This window comes from Pezoporus wallicus, unplaced genomic scaffold (genome assembly GCF_028554395.1).
Source record: "Pezoporus wallicus isolate ANWC-B61680 ecotype Strahan unplaced genomic scaffold, APGP_CSIRO_Pwel_v1 contig_3815, whole genome shotgun sequence".
Taxonomy (NCBI): domain Eukaryota; kingdom Metazoa; phylum Chordata; class Aves; order Psittaciformes; family Psittacidae; genus Pezoporus; species Pezoporus wallicus.
In genome coordinates, this window is record NW_026637911.1 from 3,241,519 (window position 1) to 3,263,519 (window position 22,001).

Genomic DNA, 22,001 nt, shown 5'->3' on the forward strand with positions numbered 1-22,001 from the left:
TGAATTAATTCCTGGTCTTTGCTACACTGAACATTGGTACTCCTTTTAGCTGTGTATTTATGATCAACATGAAGTACTATGATACAGGTAAGTGCACAGCAAATCCACTATGTCTGATCAAGTTAATTTTTGGAGCTGTCATTGCGATATGAATGATACCGGGTTTAAGACCTAAATCCTGTTAATACAGAAAATAAATTAAGTAATTAAAGGATAAGTAATATATAAAAAGGTTTTTATATGACTTCGCTATATATAATGAATATATAGTTTAAAGGAGATTTAGTAGGAATGGCCTTTGTGTCAGTTTCTGGGTTTGAGTTTTATGATAGTGAGCAGTTTTAATGAATTTCGTGGGTTTACCTTTTCCAACTAAAAATGCAGATTAATTTCTTCATTTCCTGGCTTAAATTGCAATGAACTGTACCTCTCATCCTCCAGCCTCATCCTAATAGTAATGCAGAACAGGATGTACAAGGAAATAACACAAGACTTAGTAAAAACCAAATGACACAAATTTTGGCACATGTCTGCGCAGTGCCACTGCTTTAGGGAAATGACATCCAAATATCCTACAGTGTCTGCAGCTAGCTTCTACACGACATGCTTCTAAAGGTGCTCAGCAGTAGCAGCATCCTGCTGCATTCAACCTGGAACAGCTGGAGATCTTCATATCTTCATTGACTGATGACATTTAAATTGCAGTGAAGCCCTGTTAGGTCCATCCTCGCCTGTGCTTTTCCTCATTAATTGACACAATTCTTTGTTTTCCTTCTGTCACTTTGTCTGATGTTTTTTGTAACATTAATGGTGACTTCTTTTGTGGCCATTTTCTGTGTGTCCCATTTACTCTGAAAGTTTTAAAGAGTACAATGAGTTCCACTGACAGCACAAAGAGTCACTGATGATTACCTCCTAATTTATGAGAACAGTTCTACTTAATCAACAGAATGCCTCCAGCTTTCTTTACACAGTATTGTGATGCAGAGCAACTTTCTCATTCAGCATGGATGCAAGCTTTTAGAACTGCTATAAAGGCTGCAGATGTCAGTAAGCTTTGGATCAACCCTCTTGGCTATAATCATCATCTCTGCACATGCATATTATAAAAGCAAATAAATCTGGTTTTAGTCTAGAAGTGGAAACTCAAGGTTCCTTTTGATGTCATTGGGAGTTGAGTGTGACTAGCCTTCTCTACTTTAAGTTTCTTAACTGTAAAGATAATTTCAAAATAACACTTAGTTCAGCCTGCAAGACCCACTTAGAGTATATACCTTTCAGAGCTTCATCAGATTATTTCCAAATATTCAAAATAGTCTGTCTGCTTGTTGCCATAAACAACACACTGTACTGGGCACTAAAGGGCATAGGTTTAGCAAAGGTCACTCAGAACCGGGCTGATGGAGACACAGACCTAATTTAGGTGGGTTTGATGATTGCACTTTCAGTGTTTCATATGGCAAGTTGTAAGTGTAAAGAATGCCAGGTAAATTAGCCATCATTTACATGGTAACAATGCCAGGTGAAATAATGTCTGGTAAACTTCCACTGACATAAGTGGAAGGTACATGTTTATCCCAGAGCAAAACTTGGTGTTTTTTTTGCTGCTGTGCATTACTTTACGTTTCTGCAGCCTGAATACACCTGCTCCTTTTCTGTCTGCTCCCCCAGTGCTCCTGTCCACACAAGGACTCTCCAAAGACTAGACAAGTCATGAAAATCAAATCAGGTTGTTGTCAATCAGTGACATAATCTGGATACCACCTTTGCTTTTGGGATGCCTGACCATTCTATTGCCTTCATTGGTATTAGGAACCCTTCAGCAGCATCATTTACTTCCAAGTTGTTTTGAAATTACCCTTACGAGAGGATACTAGTTTCCCAGATGCAGCCTGTATCAAACCCTTTCTCTTTCCATACCACAGATTGTACCTTGTCAAATAGCTGATGCTCGGGTGAAGGCAATAGGACACTTTAGAGCTTGATGCCCAAGAAAATGAGAAACAGAGAGGTAAAGCAATTTCCTCCCTACTACCCCACAGGCTGATGGCAGAATCCAAGTCTCCTGAAAGCATCATGTGCTGCACTGCATTGTATTCTACAGCATGAAGAGATAAAAGAAAAACTGTTGTCAGTGTGAATGTTCAGATGAATAAAATAGGCACATTTTGAGTTAGGAGGATAGTCACTCAACTCCAGGCTCCCAAACTTTAAATGTCCAAATTGGAAACCTGATCATCTTAAGCTTCCCTGAAGAGTCAGTGGAGAAACAGCGATTCAGAATGGCAAACCAGAGCTGGAGCCTGACTTAGATACTACATTTTCACTGTATGAAAATACATTTTTTTTTTTACGATAAGAACTTTAGGCAGCTTAGCTTCCTTTCTTAAACATCTGCACTAGATGCATAGAATAATGCAAATGCTCTACTTATCAGAAATTTTCTTTCCACTAGGTTGCAGCAGTACAGATATGTTACTGAATCTATCTTAGCTAGAAAAAGGCAGGAGGATACATTCAAAGCCATAGGTCTCTCAGTCAGGCACCTACACTTCATTGAAATGTCAGAGGGATACATGTCACTGAGGAATATTTCTGTATTACAGCGGTGCAGAAGATAATAGAGTGGAGGTATAAAATAGATATGTACCAATGTGTTATGTGTTAGCAAATGCAAGGTAAAGTGAAATCCAAATTCTCTTTTTCATTTACTCTGTCCCCCTGCATCTAAATTTGCCTCTGTCAATGATGTAATTCCCTAGAGGAGACAGCTTCCTATGGGATGGATGTAACAGTTCCACCACATGCTGTGCTGGGTGGTATTCCCATCTGAGAAACCAAGGAAGCAGTAAACCAACTGTAGTTTTTGGATTACTTTAATCTGCAACAGCTCAGCAGCTGCGAAACAAACAGGGCAGCAGGTGTAAATGTGTGAGAGACAAGCAGGTAGGCAGCTAGGATAGATTTTTGGGCTTTGGTCTAGCCCAAAGCCTTGTGTGTTCATACATTATTGTTACACTGGGTGATCCTTCTACAAGACATAGAACACACAGGTGAGGGGGACAAGGGAGGAGGGTCTGATCCAAAGCCTGCTGAAGTTGTGGTAAAGACTGCCACTGACCTTTTCAGGCTTCACATCCAGCTCTAGATGAACCAGGAAGGGTTCACGTAGTGCACATAATATAAGCAAAACAGCACTTAAGGAAAAACCCATTCTCTTTCAGGTAGTCTAAACAGTTTGCACAATACATGCCACAGCTGGACTGAGCTGGAAATATATGTGTGGGGTTTTTTCACTGTAACAGATGTGTGTATTACTTCATTTGCCAAATAAAACATCAATTTTGTGGCTACTCAGGGATGAGGTGTTGTCAGAGGTGCTAGGCTCTATCATGCTGTGGTTATGGTGCAGCCATTTTTTCTTATCCCAAGGCATTAAATACAGTTTGACTGCAGCAAGGAAGATTGTAATGAAGATAAGTTTGACCTGGTTGAAGCTACTGCTGAGTGTCAAAGATCATAATGATACTCTTACCTCTGCTGTCTTGAAGCCGTTCTGTCTCTGCGTTGTAGCTCCCGTACCATGGACCACAGAGTTCACACACTGAGAACCACAATTGTTCCTCTTCTCGGTGTTCAGGGTTCCAGCTGTGGCTGATGCTGCAGTTACAGCTGTCTGTGCTGATTTCCCATCCTCCAGAAGACCTAGTAGGTATACAGGAAATTGTGCTATCAACACAGACGAGCAGTTTGTAACTGGCTCTGGGTTTCCCCTGTTTCAGCACGTTTTTGTGATAGCACAAGTCATGGAACCTGTGGTATGGTACTGCAGTGAGAGCAGTTTACCTCCTTTGCTTAACTTCACCCTCACACTTTCCTTTATTTAGTTTTTCTCCTGTAGTCCACTGGCCTGAGTAACACTGGCTCAGAAAACATGCAAAACTGGTTAACGAGTGAAGCATATCAGCCTTTTTTTCACTTGCAGATCTCTTTTGGCTTCTTCACACACACAGCTGCTGGCATGACCAGGGTTTAACTAAGGACCCAGAGAGGCTCCCCTTTAACCTGTTTCTGTTCTGGGAAATTAAGAATTTAGATGTGAGCATGACAGATGAGACTAATATGGATGGACATACATACTGCTCTGTTCAGGGCCTTGAACATTTATTTTCATTAGAAGTTGAGGAAAGAAATTCAGAAATAATATATTTCATACAGTTTCAATTATCAGTAATCAAATAAATGAGTAATTTACTTTCTGCTCTAGCTGTGTGGATAGGGCATGCATTGCACAATATGATGTTGGCCAGCCTAAAACAATTTTCTAATCTTATTGCATTAACAAAAATCAGTTGTCATTTATGGTGGGTGCAGAGTACTAAACATCTGGTTGCAGTGCTGGGTCTGATATTCAAATACAAAGAGCAAGCAGGATGAATGACTGTAGCTGTCTTTTTTTTGTATTATTTATTTTTTCAAAGCTCATTTCTAACAAGCTTTATGTTCAAATAGAAAAAAGTCAGATTTACTAACTGGCAATGCAGGTATCAATACAGGAAGAAGCTAGGAGTCACAGGTACTAAGTGAAAAATAACTATGAGTAAAACCAAAGGCAACTCATTGCTACTTGCTCATTGCTACATTGTGTCATCATAACCTTCTGCCATGAAAGAGGTGGGAATTCAAGTGCAGTACTAAGAGGATTAAGAAGGAGGCAAAGTCCTGAATTATTTTCCATAAATCTGTAAGAAAGGCTGCTTTATCAGTAGAAAGCAACATCGGTAGCAGCTGAGAATGACTGAAATCGATAAAGCTTCAACCAAATATTCAAAGTCTTGATACAGAAATATCTAAAGTTGTGTAAGACTCAAGACAAACTAATCCCTGCATTTCCCTGAGCAGTCAGAAGATGGTGTTAGTTTCCAAAGACAGTTTAACTTGTTGTGGGAGTGACTAATAATGCTAAATCATCTACTTTTCGATAGAAAAGAGTTGAGTTGTAACTTCAAAATATTAAATTATAGTTCATATAAAAAAAAAAAATTGTCTCTGGAAACTGCCTTTTGTGCTAGACACAAAAACTAATGCTGTTCTCCCATTTAAATCTACCGGCAACTTCCCTGTTGACAAGAGTAAATCTCACCTCTCCTGCATCTCCCAGAAGTCACACCTACTTGTGTTTTGGCTCTTACTTCTTCCTAACACTCCACAGTGCCAGATGAGAGGCAGAAAAATTACTTGCTGCAGAACAGTAAGTGGTACAGATTGATATCATAGACAAAATCAGTTGTTAGGAAAGGAGATGGAGAGGCAATTAGCCATGTGTGAGTCAGAGCTCTAAGCTGGGAGTCACACTGTAGTAACAGGTTAAAACCTAAACAAGGGAAGTTTAGATTGGATATAAGGAAGAAGTTCTTTCCTGTTAGGGCGGTGAGGCACTGGAATGGGTTGCCCAAGGAAGCTGTGAATGCTCCATCCCTGGAAGTGTTCAAGGCCAGGTTGCACGGAGCCTTGGGTGACATGGCTTAGTGTGAGGTGTCCCTGCCCATGGCAGGGGGGCTGGAACTTGATCTTAAGGTCCTTTCTAACCCTAACTATTCTATGATTCTATGATTAAGAATGATTTGCTGATGATTGAGAGAAACAAACCAGGTTGTGAAATTTAGAGATAGCCCTTAATTATCAAGGCTACAGGAAACTTCTCAAACTATGGATAGCATAAAGCTAGGTCTGCCTGTATCTGTTTGCACAGACCTCATCAGAAGAGCAGCATCAGATGAAATGAAGATTTCTGTGACTAACAAAAATCAGCAATGCAGTGATAGCCAATGCTGTCAATAAATTTGGGAGGGGTACAAAGCCTCATAGTACAGAGGCAAAGTTAATCTTAGACAAAAGAATTAGGTCTTTGTGAAGAGAATTAATCCACATGTGCTTGCCACAGTATTCTCCTACCTGATTTTAAAGCAGCAGGTAGTGGCCAAAATTGGGCATGAATTCTGACCCAAATAAGCTATAGATCTGACCCTCAACTATGGACTCTGTGCTGTCACATTGAATAACAAGCATGTATATGTTTAAGGTGGGTAGCTGTTGATTAATATGCTAAACTAACATTGGAATTCACTACGAGCAAACCAGTGAGGTTCAATTTTCTTGTTCAGCAGCACCTTTTTTTATTCATTGTGGCTGTTATCACATGAATAATGCAGAAGATGTTTTAACAAATGCCTGCACAATAAGATACTGCACTGTAAAAATGGACTCTGAGATAACTCACAGTAAAGACGAATGGAAGCAACGTGCAGTTGCTTCCATAGGAAATCTGTATTTGTTACCATCACTGAGTTGCTTTTAATGCTACAGAGTGATAATAAGAACAGAGATCACTGAAATACCTGTTTTCATTATTTGAAAATGTTCATGTTTGGGAAAGCTACAAATTGCAGGCCTGAGTGCTGGTATGTACTTCTGCTACAGAAATAACACAGCATGGATCCCATCAAAAATTAATGGAGTGGAGATGGTGACAAAAGTGAAGTTTAAGTCATCTCCTCCAAAGCAGTAGCCTCAGGGATGAGTCCAGATGCTCAGGAAATCTGCAATAGCTTTTCTTTTCCCCTAACAAGAAAGCATTTAGAAACTTTCAGGCATAGCAAAGAGTGGGTTTGAAAGCCAGGACGGAGAAACCACAAGATCTATGGAGGGAGAAGGCAAGAAAATGTCATCAGAAATGATGTTTTGCATTTATTGAATCAGTAAGTATAATAACTCAATAAGCTGTCTAGACATTCAGAGAATCCAGAATGATTTATCCAAACTCTCGTGTGATATGAATTTTAGACAGTGAAGCAAAACAAGCTAAATGTATTTGCATCTCCTATGCATTGTGTATCAGCCATCAGAACTGTGGAGTCTCTCTTTAGAGGTGCCACAGAAATGATTCTGGCACAGGCTGGGGTGAAGGCAAGGGAGGACATCTGTCCTCCTTACATGAAATCCCCACCAGGCATGGCAGGTGACCCCACGAGCTGACTCCGGCCAGGCAGGGTTGAGCCATGTCCCAGCACACAGCAGGCATGGGGGAGTGGTGAGAGCTTTGTGTGCCTTCCTCGCAGCTTCCATGGTATGCTTGTTTGAACTCAGCTCGCCCTACACCACAAACAGCCTCTTCATCCTCTGTTTAGAAGGTATCTCTTTTACTTTCAGAGGTAAGAGAAGTAGGTGATAAATAAGAGGAAATTCTCTATTCATGAAAGACAGCAGGGATCAGATAATAGCTAATAGCAGAAGGCAAATCAGACTCTGAGATCCTGATCTGGCCACGGTTTTCTCACATTCAGGAGCCTTATGGAATTATGTTTTTCTGTAAGATTATGGTATTAAATATTTAATCCAGTACTAAAAGAACTGACTTACAACTAATATATTTAATGCTTTTAAATGAATATATGCACATTGGAGTCCTGGCAAAACTGAGAAACCAAGCATCACAGCTTGTGACAGTTTTGGCTGGCAGGTTTGCTTATTTTCCTATCTCCTAAATTCTTTTCTGAACTTAAACAGTCCTATAGATTTCTGTATTTCAAAACTTCTTTTACCCTTGCCATTTTGAAATAAGGCAAGAGGCTCCTTATGTCAGATAAAAGGATTTTCTAAAAAACTTTAAAACTGGAATTTAACAGAGATAAATAAGTGTACAGTAAATAGCTCTGAAAGTCTGATCAGATTTGTTACTGTAGTATGACAATTTCAACTAAGAGTATTCAAGGGTTCTAGCAGACAAGTAGACTATAAAACACGCAGCATTAAAGCTGAAAACCTTGATATTCCTTATACGGCTTATTTTCCCAAGTACAGGCAGATGCTAAATCTTTGCCTATTGGTATATGTTATTTCAAATTATGATACAGAATCATGGTACAAGTACCTTTAAACAGACTTAATAATGTTGCAACTGCATCTATGAAATGAAAGGTGAATATAAAATCTGTATTTATTCCAAACATTGCAACAATTGTAAACAATGTGTGATCATTCCAAAGCTCAAGACAAAGGATGCTATGTGGAAAGGAAAATAGACTTCAGAAGCAGAATAAGGGGGAATTGGTCTGACTATGGAGGGAAGGTAGAAAAGGTAAATTTGTAATGGTGGTGCTAGGGAAGCACTTAATGTCAGAAAGACAGCAGAATTTGGATAAAGAAAAATTTTAATAACCGGAACAGGAAAGAATCACCAAATTTTTGCTATATTGTGGAATAACAATTGGCTACATTTTGGAAGACAGTGAAGGCTGAGTATATTTTATTCCTTGGAAAATCATGAGATGGAATGGTTTAAGCAACTTACCAATGCCACATGACGTGCCAGAAACACATCACTCATCCCTCCAAAGTGAAAAAAATAACCTACAAATAGCAAACCTCTGAGGTGCTTTTCATAATACTGCATTTTAGGACAGGCAGTGCAGGGATCTGCTTTTGTACATGCAAAGATACAGGCTGTTTCAGTGCTACCCATGAAAAAATCACCTGAAAATGGTACTCTCCAAGCACAATACTTTATATCATGAGTGTCCAAACCAAGTCAAGGCAGCCTGTTTTCCAAAGGGGCTTGCTTTTGGCTCAGTTCCTGTTTGACCTTCTCCTTTAAAATACAAAGAAAGATGTTCCCATTACAGGAAAGCACTGTGTAAGGTGGAAAACAAGCTGGCTGCCTCTCAGCCATCCTTCCCACAACTGTACCCACCCCATCTGAAGACAGGTTCTTAGTTGTGGCTTAGATTTGTAGATGTTCACATGGCCTTTCCTCCTCCTTCACATGGTCTTTTGTTCTCATTCAGGATGTGGTTATGACACATCACTCATGTTTTAGAACAATTTCCAATCCAGAAATGGAAAGTAGTATTATTATTCTCATTACCTAGCTAATCACACATGAAATTTTAAGATGAGCAGATAGTATCATTTCAATTAATCACACTAGGGAGCAGCAAAAATATTTAGGCAGACCAAACAGAAATCCTTATGAAAAACATCTAAAAGAAACTCAAGCTTCTGAAATGGTTCAGCAGCTGTAAATTGAAGCTAAATGTTCCAGGTAAGACATCAGATGTGTATTTTAACAATGACTGTTTAGCTACTGGCCCAATTTAAAAAGACTTTGCTGAAATGTCAGCCACTGAAGAGCTGTGAATGTCCCAAAGGTATGCTCCATACAGGAATTAATTCAGGAAAGAATCTTTTGCATCTTTTCCACAGGCAATGTAAACACTCAGAAAGCACTCAGGCACCAGCTTTATCCAAGTGGCAGAAACCCATGCTTTTAGCACTGCAAGTGCTTGAAGCAATTCTGATGGCCCACTGGGGAAATACTAGCAGTTTACAAGAATGACAATTGGAACATGAAGACAATAGCCATATGAAACAAAGAAGAAGCACAACCATATGCATTGCTAGGAAACTGGTAAAAAATTACATATATATATTAAAAAAAAAATCAATCCATGGAGTATTGGCTGATTATTTTGCTCTCAGTATCTAGCATCCATCTGAACAGGCAAGCCCGAATACATGATCTTCCAGGAGGCTGCTTAAAATTTAAGGCTCAGTCAAGCAAACAGCAATGCAGAAACAATCTGGAGGGCATCGGTGGATTCAGGAAAACCTTAATGGAAAATCCCACCTTGCAGCCTACTGCTGCCCATGCTAATCAGTAAAATGTCACTCCCCATCTACCTGTTTGTTTTACTTTTAACCTGTATTTTTCCTAAACAGAAGAGGAAAGGCAGCGTGACAGTCTAGGGAAGAAGTTATGCAGGTACTCATCAAATAAAATTGAGGTAGGAACACATCATTTATTTGCATGCTATGAAGAACCAAGGCACTTTTTCATGTGAGGCCACTGCTGAGAAATGCACACAATCACACAGCTTTCAGAATATTGTCCGCACAATCTAAAAGAGAGCACTGCTTTATGTGAGTCAAACAAAAAGCCTTACAATAAACTCCTGGCTTCCATCATTCAGTTTCTGATTCTTAACCATTACTGCGTTTTGATTTAAGATAAAACCCAACTTTGAATTTCAGATCTTTTTAACTGCAATCAACTCATTTCATTTTTAAACTGCAGGAATATCTGAGGGAAAAAAACCGCTAACAGTGGGACTAGAAAGATCAGTTCTGATTCTATGAAAAAAAGCCTGAAAGTCCTATACCTGACCACAGGTACAGAAAAGACAGATTTCTGTCACTTAAATGCTAGATTACTGCAGTACGTGCTCTGTGGAAATTTTTAATATTTTAATTAACAGGCAATGAGATAAACTGCACTCTGAACTGTGTTTCCTGTATGACATACAGCACACCTCTACGTCACACTGGCAGGAGCCTTCACTTTAAGCTAATTCCGTTTGTAAGTGTTAGTTTTGAACTCTACATTCCTAAACTGGAAAATACAGGATTAGAACTGACCAGAAAATGTAAATTCACTCCTGAGAAAAAGAAACAAGAATTTTTAAATGTCCTGAATTAGGATTTAAAGGGAAAAAAGAAATAGAGCTTTTTCCACAAGAAAAATAATTTTGCAGAACAATTTTTTCCTGAGCATCCTGCAGGCAGGAACTGCCATTAACAAAACCCACTGTTCAGGTCTCCTGCTCATAACCTTTCAGACACCATCCCTCCTCCCCAGTGCCTGCTGCCCAGGCAGAGGGCAACAGTTCTTCCTGTACTTGATGACAGCCCTTTGGCACCCAGAAAGTTTTTCTCACTAAAGATTTCAATCCTGCAAGAAGAATGTTTTCCACAGGAAACCATCTGGAGAGAAAGTTTCAAAACACCTCTCCTGCCAATCATCTCCATTGGTGCTCAACAGCCTTCCTCCTTTCTGGTCCTGTGGAGCTAGGAAAGCCTTTCATCTAATTCAAGCATTAATGCGCATCCTATTGTTAGTGAATTTATTTTACCACTGGGTAAATGATTATACTGGGGGAAACCATGGGCAATCAATCCTAGTAGGTCTGCTACAGACTGCAGGAGGGTTTAGCGGGTTTTTGCCCATTAGTCAAATGGGAATTAATCAGAGATTAAGAGGCTTTGTGGAAAAATTATTATACTAAATTTTAAAATGGGGGTTTTCAGCTTTTGCAGTTTTGAAAGAATCCTAGAGTCAAAAAGTGCAAGACTGAGGAAGGAGCAGGCAGCTGGAGAGCCCTGCCAGCCCCTGCCCTACCCTCCTGCTGCAGGGCTACTGGGGCAACTGCTCCCCCCTGAGACATCAGGACCCTTCAGGAAGCTTTGTCCAGCACCTGAATGTCACCAATCACCTACCATTAAACAAGATTGAATTTCTCCCAGCAATTGAGTCTAATACATCTCACAAGACAGCAAGCTGAATGCTCATAATAGAAGAAAATACTTGTCTATCAATTATCTTATTATTATACTTCCAATAAAATTTTGCTTTCTATGGACTCTTCCTTGTTGTACAGCAGTTGATATTTATTACTAAAGAACTAATTTTAAAATACTTTTAGAGATGGTAGAGAGAGGTTGCTTAGTGTGCTCTGATAGGCAAAATAAGTATCAGTGACATTTTTCAACTGAATCAACAAAATAAATACAACACCCACAAAGCATATAATTACACAGAATGGCCATAATGCAAAATAGCAGCAACATTCCCATCCAAATAACTTACATTCCCTATACATTATCTCAAACGATATTTGCATTTTGTAACACTTGTACTTCCATAAATTAGCAAAAAGCGTAAGCATAGGTGGTCTCAATATCAATAGGGCTATTTCCCATCCTTAAAAATAGGATATGTTTAGTTTTGAGGAGTAGGGTAGGAAGGGGTGGATGACTTGGGGATATAAAATGAAATGCCAAAGTTCTCTGACAATATGTTGAAATACTTTGTTGGTTCCAACCGGTATTCCAGCTGTTGTTCTTAAATGCCATCTGTACCTATGTGAAATTAACACCGTGTTGAACCGTCAAGTGACAGCAACGAAGAAAATGCGTGGATTGGAAGAATTAACAGCTATGGTGGGGCTGGAAAATATGGTTATTACAAAAAGCTGTATTTATCAGCTTAGTCTAATTTTTCCAATAATTTCAATGTTGTCTTGTGGTGGAGTAAATACTGGTTTAGGCCAATACTGCAATCTTTAACTGTGTTCGTGTTGAATGAGGAATGGCAATGACCAGTAGTTTTGGGTCAGCAGATTGACAACCATAATTTATTACTGAGATTATCCATTTAATTCTATTACTTTCTTCTTTTGTTATCTAGGGTTATTTATAATTCCCTGACCCATAGACTGACGCAGAAATGTCAGGGGTTTTCTGGCAAAAATGATTATTTTTCTGTTCCTGAGGGAGGCATATGGCTGGGTGGTGCATCAGCGTTATTTCCCTTCCTTCCTGCAACACTTCCCACTGCTCTCCGGCAGATGTGCTGAGATGAGATTGACTAGAAATCCCTACAGCGTATGGGACTGGTTAACTCCTCTGAGGCAGCAGGGGCTCTGGCCTTTTCCATTGCTTTGGCTTACCTCCACATTTGGTACTGAGTTTGTAGATCCAGTGCTGACACCAAAGTTTTCCGTTTATGTGGTTTTCCAGGGTGTAGTGAGGTACGACACAAAAAGAGGTGCCACTCAGAAAGAAACCCTCTGAAGAACAGCCCTACCAAATCACGCTACTAAGAAAGTGACTTTCAGAAGGCTTTAAACCTAATCTTCTTGTGCAGATGGAAGCACCTACACAAACCCCCTCTACAGAGGCACTTCCCATGTTTAAGAAGTTTATTAAACATCCATGTAAATGTTAACACAAAAAGTTGGTGTACAAAGTAGAAAAGACACATAAGAAGGCCGCTTTCTGAAAGCTAGGTGGTAAAATATAGATGCAAAAGCATTCTCCCCCTACTCTATGAAACATCGTGCAAGGTATTTTTCTTGTCTTCTCTTTTTGGGTGGCTTACAAAGTTTTCCTTGGTACCACCTTCCATATAGAGGTTTGTGACAACTGAAATGGCAGAGATCACATAATTAGAATCCGGAAATGATATTAAAATGGGATGTTTCAGCAAATACCATTTCCTCAGTCTGGTGGCTTGACCCTGGCTGAACGCCAGGTGCCCACCAAAGCTGCTCCATCACTGCCCTCCTCAGCAGGACAGGGGAGAGAAAAATATACCAAAGAGCTCAAGGGTTAAGATAAGGACAGGGACAGATCACTCACCAGTTCTGTCACAGACAAAACAGACTGGACTTGTGGATGTTAGTTTAGGTTATTGCCAATCAAAATCAGAGCAAGATAATGAGAAAACCCCCCTTAATTCTTAAAACACCTTCTCCCCCCACCTTTCTTCCTGGGCTTAACTTCACTCCTTATTTTCTCTAACTGCTCTCTATAGCAGTGCAGAGGCACAGGGAATGGGGGCTGTGGTCAGTTCATCACATGTTGTCTCTGCTGCTCCTTCCTCCTCAGGGGAGAACTCCTCACACTCTTCTGCTCTCACAGGAGGCAGTCGTCCATGAACACCTTCAAAGTGAGTCCTTCCCATAGGCTGCAGTTCTTCATGAACTGCTCCATCATTGGTCCCTGTAGGGCTGCTGCTCTCACATATTCTCACTCCTCTCTCCAGCTGCAGTTTCTCCTGTGCAATAACGTTTCCCCCGTCTTAAATACATTATCCAAGAGGTGCTACCACAGTCACTGATGGGCTCGGCCTTGGCCAGTAGTGGGTCCATCTTGGAGCAATCTAGCATTAGCTCTGTCGAACATGGAGAAAGCTTCTGGCAGCTTCTCACAGAAGCTACCCTTGCTACCAAAACCTTGCCATGCAAACCCATTACATCATTATAGCCAGGGTCTTGGCTACGGTGGGATATGGAATTCCTGTAATATGCCTACAGTCCAGACAGAGGCTATATTTATTCACTTTTACTGTAATTCTGAACTGTAATAAGGTTATGTCCTGAAAATATCAGAATAACTGTTAAAATTGTTTCTTAAACATACCAGATTTAAAAGAAACCTGTTAATAAAAAAACAGTAGTAAATGGACACAAGAGCAGAAAGAGATCCTGATATACCAATGTTACACACTAGTAAAAGTGATCCCTCTTTGGCTCTTAACCTAAAATAGAGTTTTTATTAAATACTTCTCTGCAGTCCAATTTGCAAGGAGCCATCTGCTGCATCAAGTTATTAATTTACAACCTGATGCTTGCTTACTCATTCCTGCTAAGGTTTTATCTTTACGAACATGTGGTAACTGCAAGAGCAGATGCCTGCAGCTGTGGTCCAGACCAGCACCAGTCCCTGTTGTTATGGCAACTGGTGTGCGCACAGCCCTGCTCTTCCACTGTGCTGCTCCCAGTCCTGCTACTGTGAAGAATGGAAAAGCAATCATCAAAAACTTCTCTGTGCAAGGTTACCTCTGAAACCCTGTATTCTGCATCCTGAGTCTCGGACAGAGCCCAGCTGCAAAGATTAACCTGGACTGTAAAACTTCCCACAGCTGTCAGAGACCAGAAAAGATAAGAGCAGCAGCATAAACTGGACATGTAACCCCAGAGAAAACAGCAAGAATTATTCATAAATGCACAACTATATATAAGTTAACTATGCAAGACAAACTGTTAGCCAGCCAGATTGCTACAACACAATAAAATTTCTCCTGTATTCTGCTAATTTTCTATATTCATTTTACGAAGGACTTGATTCTACTCCCATTTCAGTTATTTTGTAAATGCCTTCACTAGGGGATGAACTGATCTTAGATTTCAGATTCCATTCCTGGCAGACCCCTGATTGTAGGTACATTTGCTGATGACACGAGCAAGTTTTTCTCCCAAGTCCCTGGTGAGTGTGTGAAACATGGATAACGTTTTTCCTTAATATGCTCCAGGAAAGAATGACTTTACTTTAGAAACAGTGCAAATTACAAAGAATAAACAAACAATGTTTGTTTTTAAAGCATTAGCCAATACTGAGAGTCAAGTAATGATAAAAAAACTAATGTTTTATGAGCTGAGGAACTGAACAAGTGAGCCCTGACGCAATCAATATGCAGCTTTTTAGTTCTAATTCAAAAGAATTATTTTTCACTTGGCTGCTGCACCATTTAAAACTTAATCATTATTATTTGCATTTCAGTACAATGTCTAGCCTATCTTACTGTGCTGGCTGCTGTTGGAAAACAACAAGGAAAGATTCTGTCCTAAGGCATCTGCAGCCCATGAGGTAAATCATGATTATAAGGTCTCTCTAACCACGAGGCAACATGCTGCTTTATCCATTGAGGCAATTTCAAGTATAATTAAAAAAAATAAATTGAATACACTGAAAAATAGAAAAAATAGAAATAAAATGACCTAAAGCCTGCTTTAAAGAAACATCAAAAAATGTTTTGTTATAGTTGATACTGAATGGGTTTGTAAAGCACTTTTACAGAACTGGTTTCTGGTAGGAAATTGTGCATCTGAAGTTACACACACACACACACACACACACACACACACACACACACACACACACATATATATATATCAGCAAGTTACCCTGGTGTAACACAGCAGGCTATGCAAATGTGTTCCAATACTTGACAGGTTCTGCGCAGTTTTTGTTAACTCAGCTTTTCCCCTGCGGTTTGCTGTAACCTGTGGCGACTGCCCCAGGGACTCTCCTGCTCCTACAGATTCTTACTTCTCCAGAAAGTCATTATTTGTGCTAACTCTTCCACTTAGCTGAATCAGACCCTCTAAAGAGAAGGCAATTTGTGCAAGGGGTTGCAAAGATCAAAGAATGGTTACTAAGCAGAAATCTAACCTATTATTTTCCCCAACTATAGCAGTAGCCGAATCCTGTGAAAAGTTGTTCACTCACATAGCAGTGGATGTTCTTAAGAGAAATCATACTATTGTTTGGGCTCACCGTGAGTCTTTCCTTTTTTCCCCCTTCATGGAAACCACCCAGCCTAAGAACAGTACATACGCTTCTCTCCTAGATGATGTCTTTCAGTTTCACCACCAGCAGTGCTTCATGAAGGTACATACTGCTCTTCTACCGCTCTTCATCAGGATCAATTTACTCTATTCATCACTGTCAAAGCCTCAGCAGTGTACTGCAACAAGCTGCTATCACCTATATTCACAGCTGTTAGTGACTTGTGAACCTAGGAAAAGTTGTCTGTCTATATTATACAGCTATACTATAACAACTGATGCTGCTCTATATAACTTCCTGTCAAAAATAGGGAGCTTGCAATGCACTTCATTAAAATTGATGTAAAAAATCAAGTAGGGAAGTGAAATAGGATCAGTTGAAATAGGAAGGAAAAGCAAAGGGAAAATTAAAAAAAAAACAAACAAACCAATCTCATTATCTCCTTTTCAATTTAAAAACACTTTAACTTTCAGAATGCTTTAGTAAAAATACAAATATTTGGCCACACAAATACATATAGCTCCAGTGAGCAAACACAGAAAGGCAGATGCTGGCTGACAAAAAGAGAAGGATATAACAAAATTTTGGGGTGGGAGGAAATTATTAAGATTAATATATGGTAGTTATTAACACTTTATGATCCTGTATCCTATACATTCTTTCATCCCTGAGTGATTTACTCCTCTTTCCATTTTGATGTCCAGTGTCTGGTGGGGTTTTTTTTTCCCCACTTACCTGAAAGATGTTGACAATCACAGCTTTTTCCTCAAATCTTTCCTTCATCCTGTCTCCACTTCTCTCTCTTAACAGAATTTCACCATTTGTTCCAAACAAAAGATGACAAAGAACAATTTCACTCCTTTCTCCCCAGCTGCCTTTTGGCTGGTCCCCCTTTCCCCAGCTACCTCCTCCCTTTCTATGTTTCAGTTACAGAAGTTTCCTACCTCCACTTATGCCAGTGTCACATTCCATCTTCTCTCTCCCCCATCCTGCTCTTACCCCTCCCTCACTCTTCCCTTTCATCTCTCACTCTTAGGTAGTTTTCAGTTCTCACAATAAATCCATGTTTTCCTCTTCACATCTTAAACTCATACTTGACCTTATTTGCCCCTCCATTTGCTGCTTCCTCTCCCTTTCATCTGTAAATTCACTGAACATTCTGTCTCTAGTCATTGGAGTACCTCTCCTTATTCCTTTCCTTTCCTACCTAAAGCCTTAACCCACAGCAGCTCTCAATGAGGTACTCGATGGTACTAATCAGGACCTGTGTGCAATCCTGCCACCACAGCTGTGTTAAAGAGTCAGTCTCACCCTTCCTGAAGTCCTACTAGTCCTTCCTTTGTTCCTGTCCTCATTCCCTTCCTCTCTAATCTCTTCTGCAAAGTTTTCTTGTAAAAGAGTTTCTCTTACCCTAATCAGTCTCTATTGGACTTCAGTGTTACTTTCTTTTTATTTCTGGTATTCTCATCTGTAAACACAAACTCAAGCATCACCTGTTTCTAGGAAGAATACTTACTGGTCTACCTCTTTATCACCTCCTGTTCAATATCAAATCTTGAACTAATTGGCTTCCATTTATGTTTAGGCACCAACTAAACTTAGAGCAGCCAAGTAGCTAAGCAGTAATAGCTAAGTAAACTAAGGAGCACAGGTAATGCTAAGTGTGGCTGCAGAGATAATAATCCCTGTGTTTAGCCTTCATTGCTGGAGCTTTCTAGATACCACTGCAATACATCATAATTCTAAAATATTTTAAACCCCCTGTCAGTTCAGAGCTCCTCATTCCCTTCCCCATCTCTGTCCCTACTATAATAGGTTATGTGCACAGCTCAGAATGAGAAAAACTGGGAAATTCCAGCTTGTAGGTCAGCTCTGGGGCAGCCAACCATCTGATTAGTTTTCTGTGTATCATCCTAATTTGAGGTAGTGTGGAAGAAGGCTGGCATATCACCACATCTTCCTTATTCTAAACCTATTTCCAAATGACTTGGTTTGCAAAAAAAGCCTTAGCAAGAGCCTCAAAGGCCAAGTTCCCCTCTGGTGATGTTACTGCATTGCTGATGGCATTTATATGCTCTCTGTCATGCCAAGCACCACGGAGAGAAGATCTCTAGATATTGAATAAGCTCTTAGAGAAACGCCCAGGGGCCAACGGCCACAATCCTGCCTGGAGGTTGGGGACCAGCAGAAGCCCGGAGCGCTCAGTGGTGCTGTGGGCAGCCCACGACATCTTTAAGCACAGACCCCGGGGTGTGCATGTTACTTGGTTGGTGTAGAAAAAGGCGTTCTCTGCAGAGCAGGTGAAACACATAAGTAGGTGGACGTACATACCTACATGCACTATCTATAGGTGGACATACACACCTACATGCACTATCTATAGGGGGATATACACACCTACATGCACTATCTATAGGTGGACATACACACCTACATGCACTATATGGACTACACCTACATGCACTATCTATAGGTGGACATACACACCTACATGCACTATCTATAGGGGGATATACACACCTACATGCACTATCTATAGGTGGACATACACACCTACATGCGCTATCTATAGGTGGGCATACACACCTACATGCGCTATCTATAGGTGGACATAGACACCTACATGCACTATCTATAGGTGAACACCCACACCTACATGCACCATCTATAGGGGGACATACACGCCTACATGCACTATCTATATATGTGCATACAGGTGTTCATCACCGCCCCTCCCGCTCGGCCCACCAGCGGCGGGGCCCCACTCACCGGGGCGCGGGCCGCCCGCCTCGGCGCTGCCGCCCTCCTGCGGTGGGCTCTCGGAGTCGGTGTTGGTCAGCCAGGTGGACTCGGTCTCCCGCGTCCAGCTCTCGTAGTAGCGGGGCTCGATAGCGTCGGCCCTGCTGCCTCCGCAGCCCATGGCGCCGTCCCGCTCCCCGCCGCTGCCGTCCGGGCAGTACCGCACCACCGGGCACGGCCCCGCAGCAGCCCTGCTCACGCCCTCCTCCTCCCCATCCCCGCTCGCCCGGCTCCGCTCGCCTTTCTCACCCTCCTCCCCGGCTTTATCATCTCCTCAGCTCCCCCTCTCCCCTCCCTCCTGGCTGTCCCCTCCCCTTCTCCTCCCTTTACCCCCTTCCCTCCTCTCCCGCTTTTCCCCTCCCTCCATCCTACCGGCTCCTAGCGCGTCCCCGATCTTTCCCATCCCCGGCACCCGGGTAGACCCTCCCATCGCTGCCCCGTCGCGGTGCTGGCTCTGCGCGCAGAGCCCCTCGGCGGGTGGGCAGCGCTGCCTCTTCCCTGCGCTGGATATTTACACATCCAGAACTTGCACATCTATAGGCTGACAGTCAGCCACAGCCAGCACTGCGTAGCCGGCCTGCACCCCCTTTATGTACTCTGATTGGGTCTTGCACCCCATTTCACAAAGCCATCTCCCCTTCCCTTGATTTTGCCAGGAGAGCCTGGCTTCCACCTTTCTTGTTAGCTGGTCTGCTGCTGTATAATTGGGAATTCAAGATGCAATAGTGAGTGCTCTACTCCAGAGAAACTTCCATTCTTCCCTTTGGGGATATACACTTTGGGAAGCAACCCAGAACATGAAATTCCTGCAGAACAGACTATAATTTATGCTAATGCAGGTAATCTAAATGACAGATGCAGAGGTTTGACGCTGTTTTGAGTCACATTGATGGTGGCTGCAGTTTGTATTGGAACAGCTGCTTCTCAAGGCCCCAGCCAGGGCCGGATCAAGCCTCAGGAATGCTAGGCACTATGTGATCGTATCACAAGAGGAAGACTTTATCCCAAATAAATGTTTCTTTCCTGTCCTCATTTTGTAGCAGAGCAACAGGTATGACACTCCCTCCTAAGACAATTTACAGAGCAATACAGAGGTCATGTGTACTGCACACTTCATGCCATTATACAGAACAGCTGTTTGCCAGAAAGGATGTCCCCAGTCAAACTGGGAGAAACTCAAGACTGTCCTGTGCTAATAGAGTTGCAAGTACAAGCACAACCTCTCTGGAGGTAAAAGCTCTTGCACCTAAAGGCTGGTACAAGATCTTCAAGAGCATCCAACAGGCCTTAGCTTTGCATCCCAGCCAGTAGGTCCTGCATGCTGGCTTCAAAGTGATTCAGGCTGGGGTTGCTGAATCACCCATTATGCTTCCCAAAGCAGATGACTACCAACAGGTTTCTAGGCAGCTTCCCAGCCAAATACTGACTCACAATGATCCTACTTTCCTACTGAGACCTGCTGAGTTCCCTCACAACACAGGAGTGCTATTGACATTTATTGCCCACGTAATTGTGCTACCAAGGTCCCAGAATCAGAGGGGCAGTGATCTGAGAGGAAGCAGCTACTTTTTCATAGAATCATAGAGTAGCCATAGAATGGTTCAGGTTGGAAGGGGCCTTAAAGGTCACCTAGTTCCAACCTCCCTGCTACAGGCAGGGACACCTTCCACTAGACCAGGTTGCTCCAAGCCCCATCCAGCCTGGCCTTGAACACTGCCAGGGCTGGGGCAACCTGTGCCAGTGCCTCACCATTTTCATCATTGTAGTAATGCTTTTGTGGATTAATAAGAATTTTTTCTTTTTTTTTTTTAAAAAAAGAGGGCTCCAGCAGGGGTTTTATTTCAATCAGGCTGCCCACCAGCAGATAGTCCCCAGGGCAATGGAATATAGTGGCGCCTGAAGCCAACAGAGAGGTCTTACATCCCACTTCTAAGGAATTGTGTACACCCAAGGTGAGCACATGGCTGGTGTCATTTTCGATTGGCTTATTAACTCAGTTGGAAAGCAATAACCCCTGATCATTTTCATTCTCAAACGTTAAGGTTTGGCAAGGTTCAAATGAACTTTAAAAATACCTCAAAATAAAAATGTTCTCTTGACTATTACAAACAAACAATTAATTCTTTTGTACCCCAATGACCGTAACTGCATGTATGTTTGCTTTCAGTGTTACAAGCAGAAGAAGCAATAGGGAGGTTCAGGCAAAAGATGTTCTGCCCCATTTCAGCTTTGTCAGTGGTATCTCAACTTGCTCTGTAAGATGGAGTTTAGCAAGTACACCAGTTAAATCTGAGCTTAGGCTCCAGCTTTTCACACAAACCTGTTTGCTTCACACCAGAAAGCAAAAAGGAGGTCAGTTTACTTACTTAGGGATTCCTGTGGTTCCAGAGAATCATTAGAGGGCAGAGAGGAGTTTGTATTTCAAACTTGCTCTTTCTAGTCAGATGCTTTGTGAATCTGAGGAGAAATAAAATCAATTAAATTGTTCTATCCATTTGACATCATCACTCCAACTTGTAATAAGCCTGGAAGCAAGATTGTCTCTGAAGATTTCACACTGTATATTTGAGTCAGCTTTCCTCCTGACAGCAGATATTTACTTCAGTGAATGATAAAACATTCATCTTTACTGTTATGAGTACTTAGAAAGTACAATTTTCTTGTCTTGATTGCTCAAATATTTCTCTCAAACCATTTTCAAATTTATAGCATATAATTTCCACGTTGCTCTGCATTAATTATGCCTTTCTTTCTACAAGGAAATGATAGCATGCATCTCATACATCCATTGAAATCAAGAAGGTTTTCAATTTTATATTCACAGCTTCCTAAACATGTATAGGTGATACTCCATATTAGCTACAGCTGAAGGTTTGTTAAGATGTCACCGAACAGCTCATAAATAGGAAGAAGTTAGTTAACTTACTTTTCTACTGCACCTTCTTCATGTTTGAAGAGGATCCTGAAACAGAACCTCAAATCCTAATATCCACGTAGCCAGAGAGCAAGGTTTTGAATTCCTCAATCCGAACCTGCCAATTTAGTTTTAAATTGGATTAAAAAAACCCAAAAGAAAAATTTCCAGATTCCTAATTGTGAATAACTGTGCCACATGGAAATTTCCTGCAATGATGTATGATCATGAAAATTTCATGGTCATTTAAGCTTTCCAGCTTTCCCAGCCTTTGAGCTACAGCTGGACTTTAATGCTGCCTTGTACTTCGCAGTGGCCCAGT

At 41.3% G+C, this 22,001-nt stretch overlaps 1 protein-coding gene across 1 annotated transcript; it reads right to left on the minus strand.

Moving 5' to 3' along the window:
- Positions 1 to 247: 247 nt before the first annotated feature.
- BAALC (BAALC binder of MAP3K1 and KLF4) lies at positions 248 to 18,985 on the minus strand. Its single transcript, XM_057408289.1, has 3 exons — positions 18,736 to 18,985; positions 3,536 to 3,705; positions 248 to 851 (listed from the first exon to the last, which is right to left on the minus strand). The coding sequence occupies exons 1-3, from the start codon at positions 18,884 to 18,886 to the stop codon at positions 747 to 749; spliced, it is 426 nt and encodes a 141-aa protein (XP_057264272.1). The 5' UTR covers positions 18,887 to 18,985; the 3' UTR covers positions 248 to 746.
- Between the last annotated feature and the right edge of the window lie 3,016 nt (positions 18,986 to 22,001).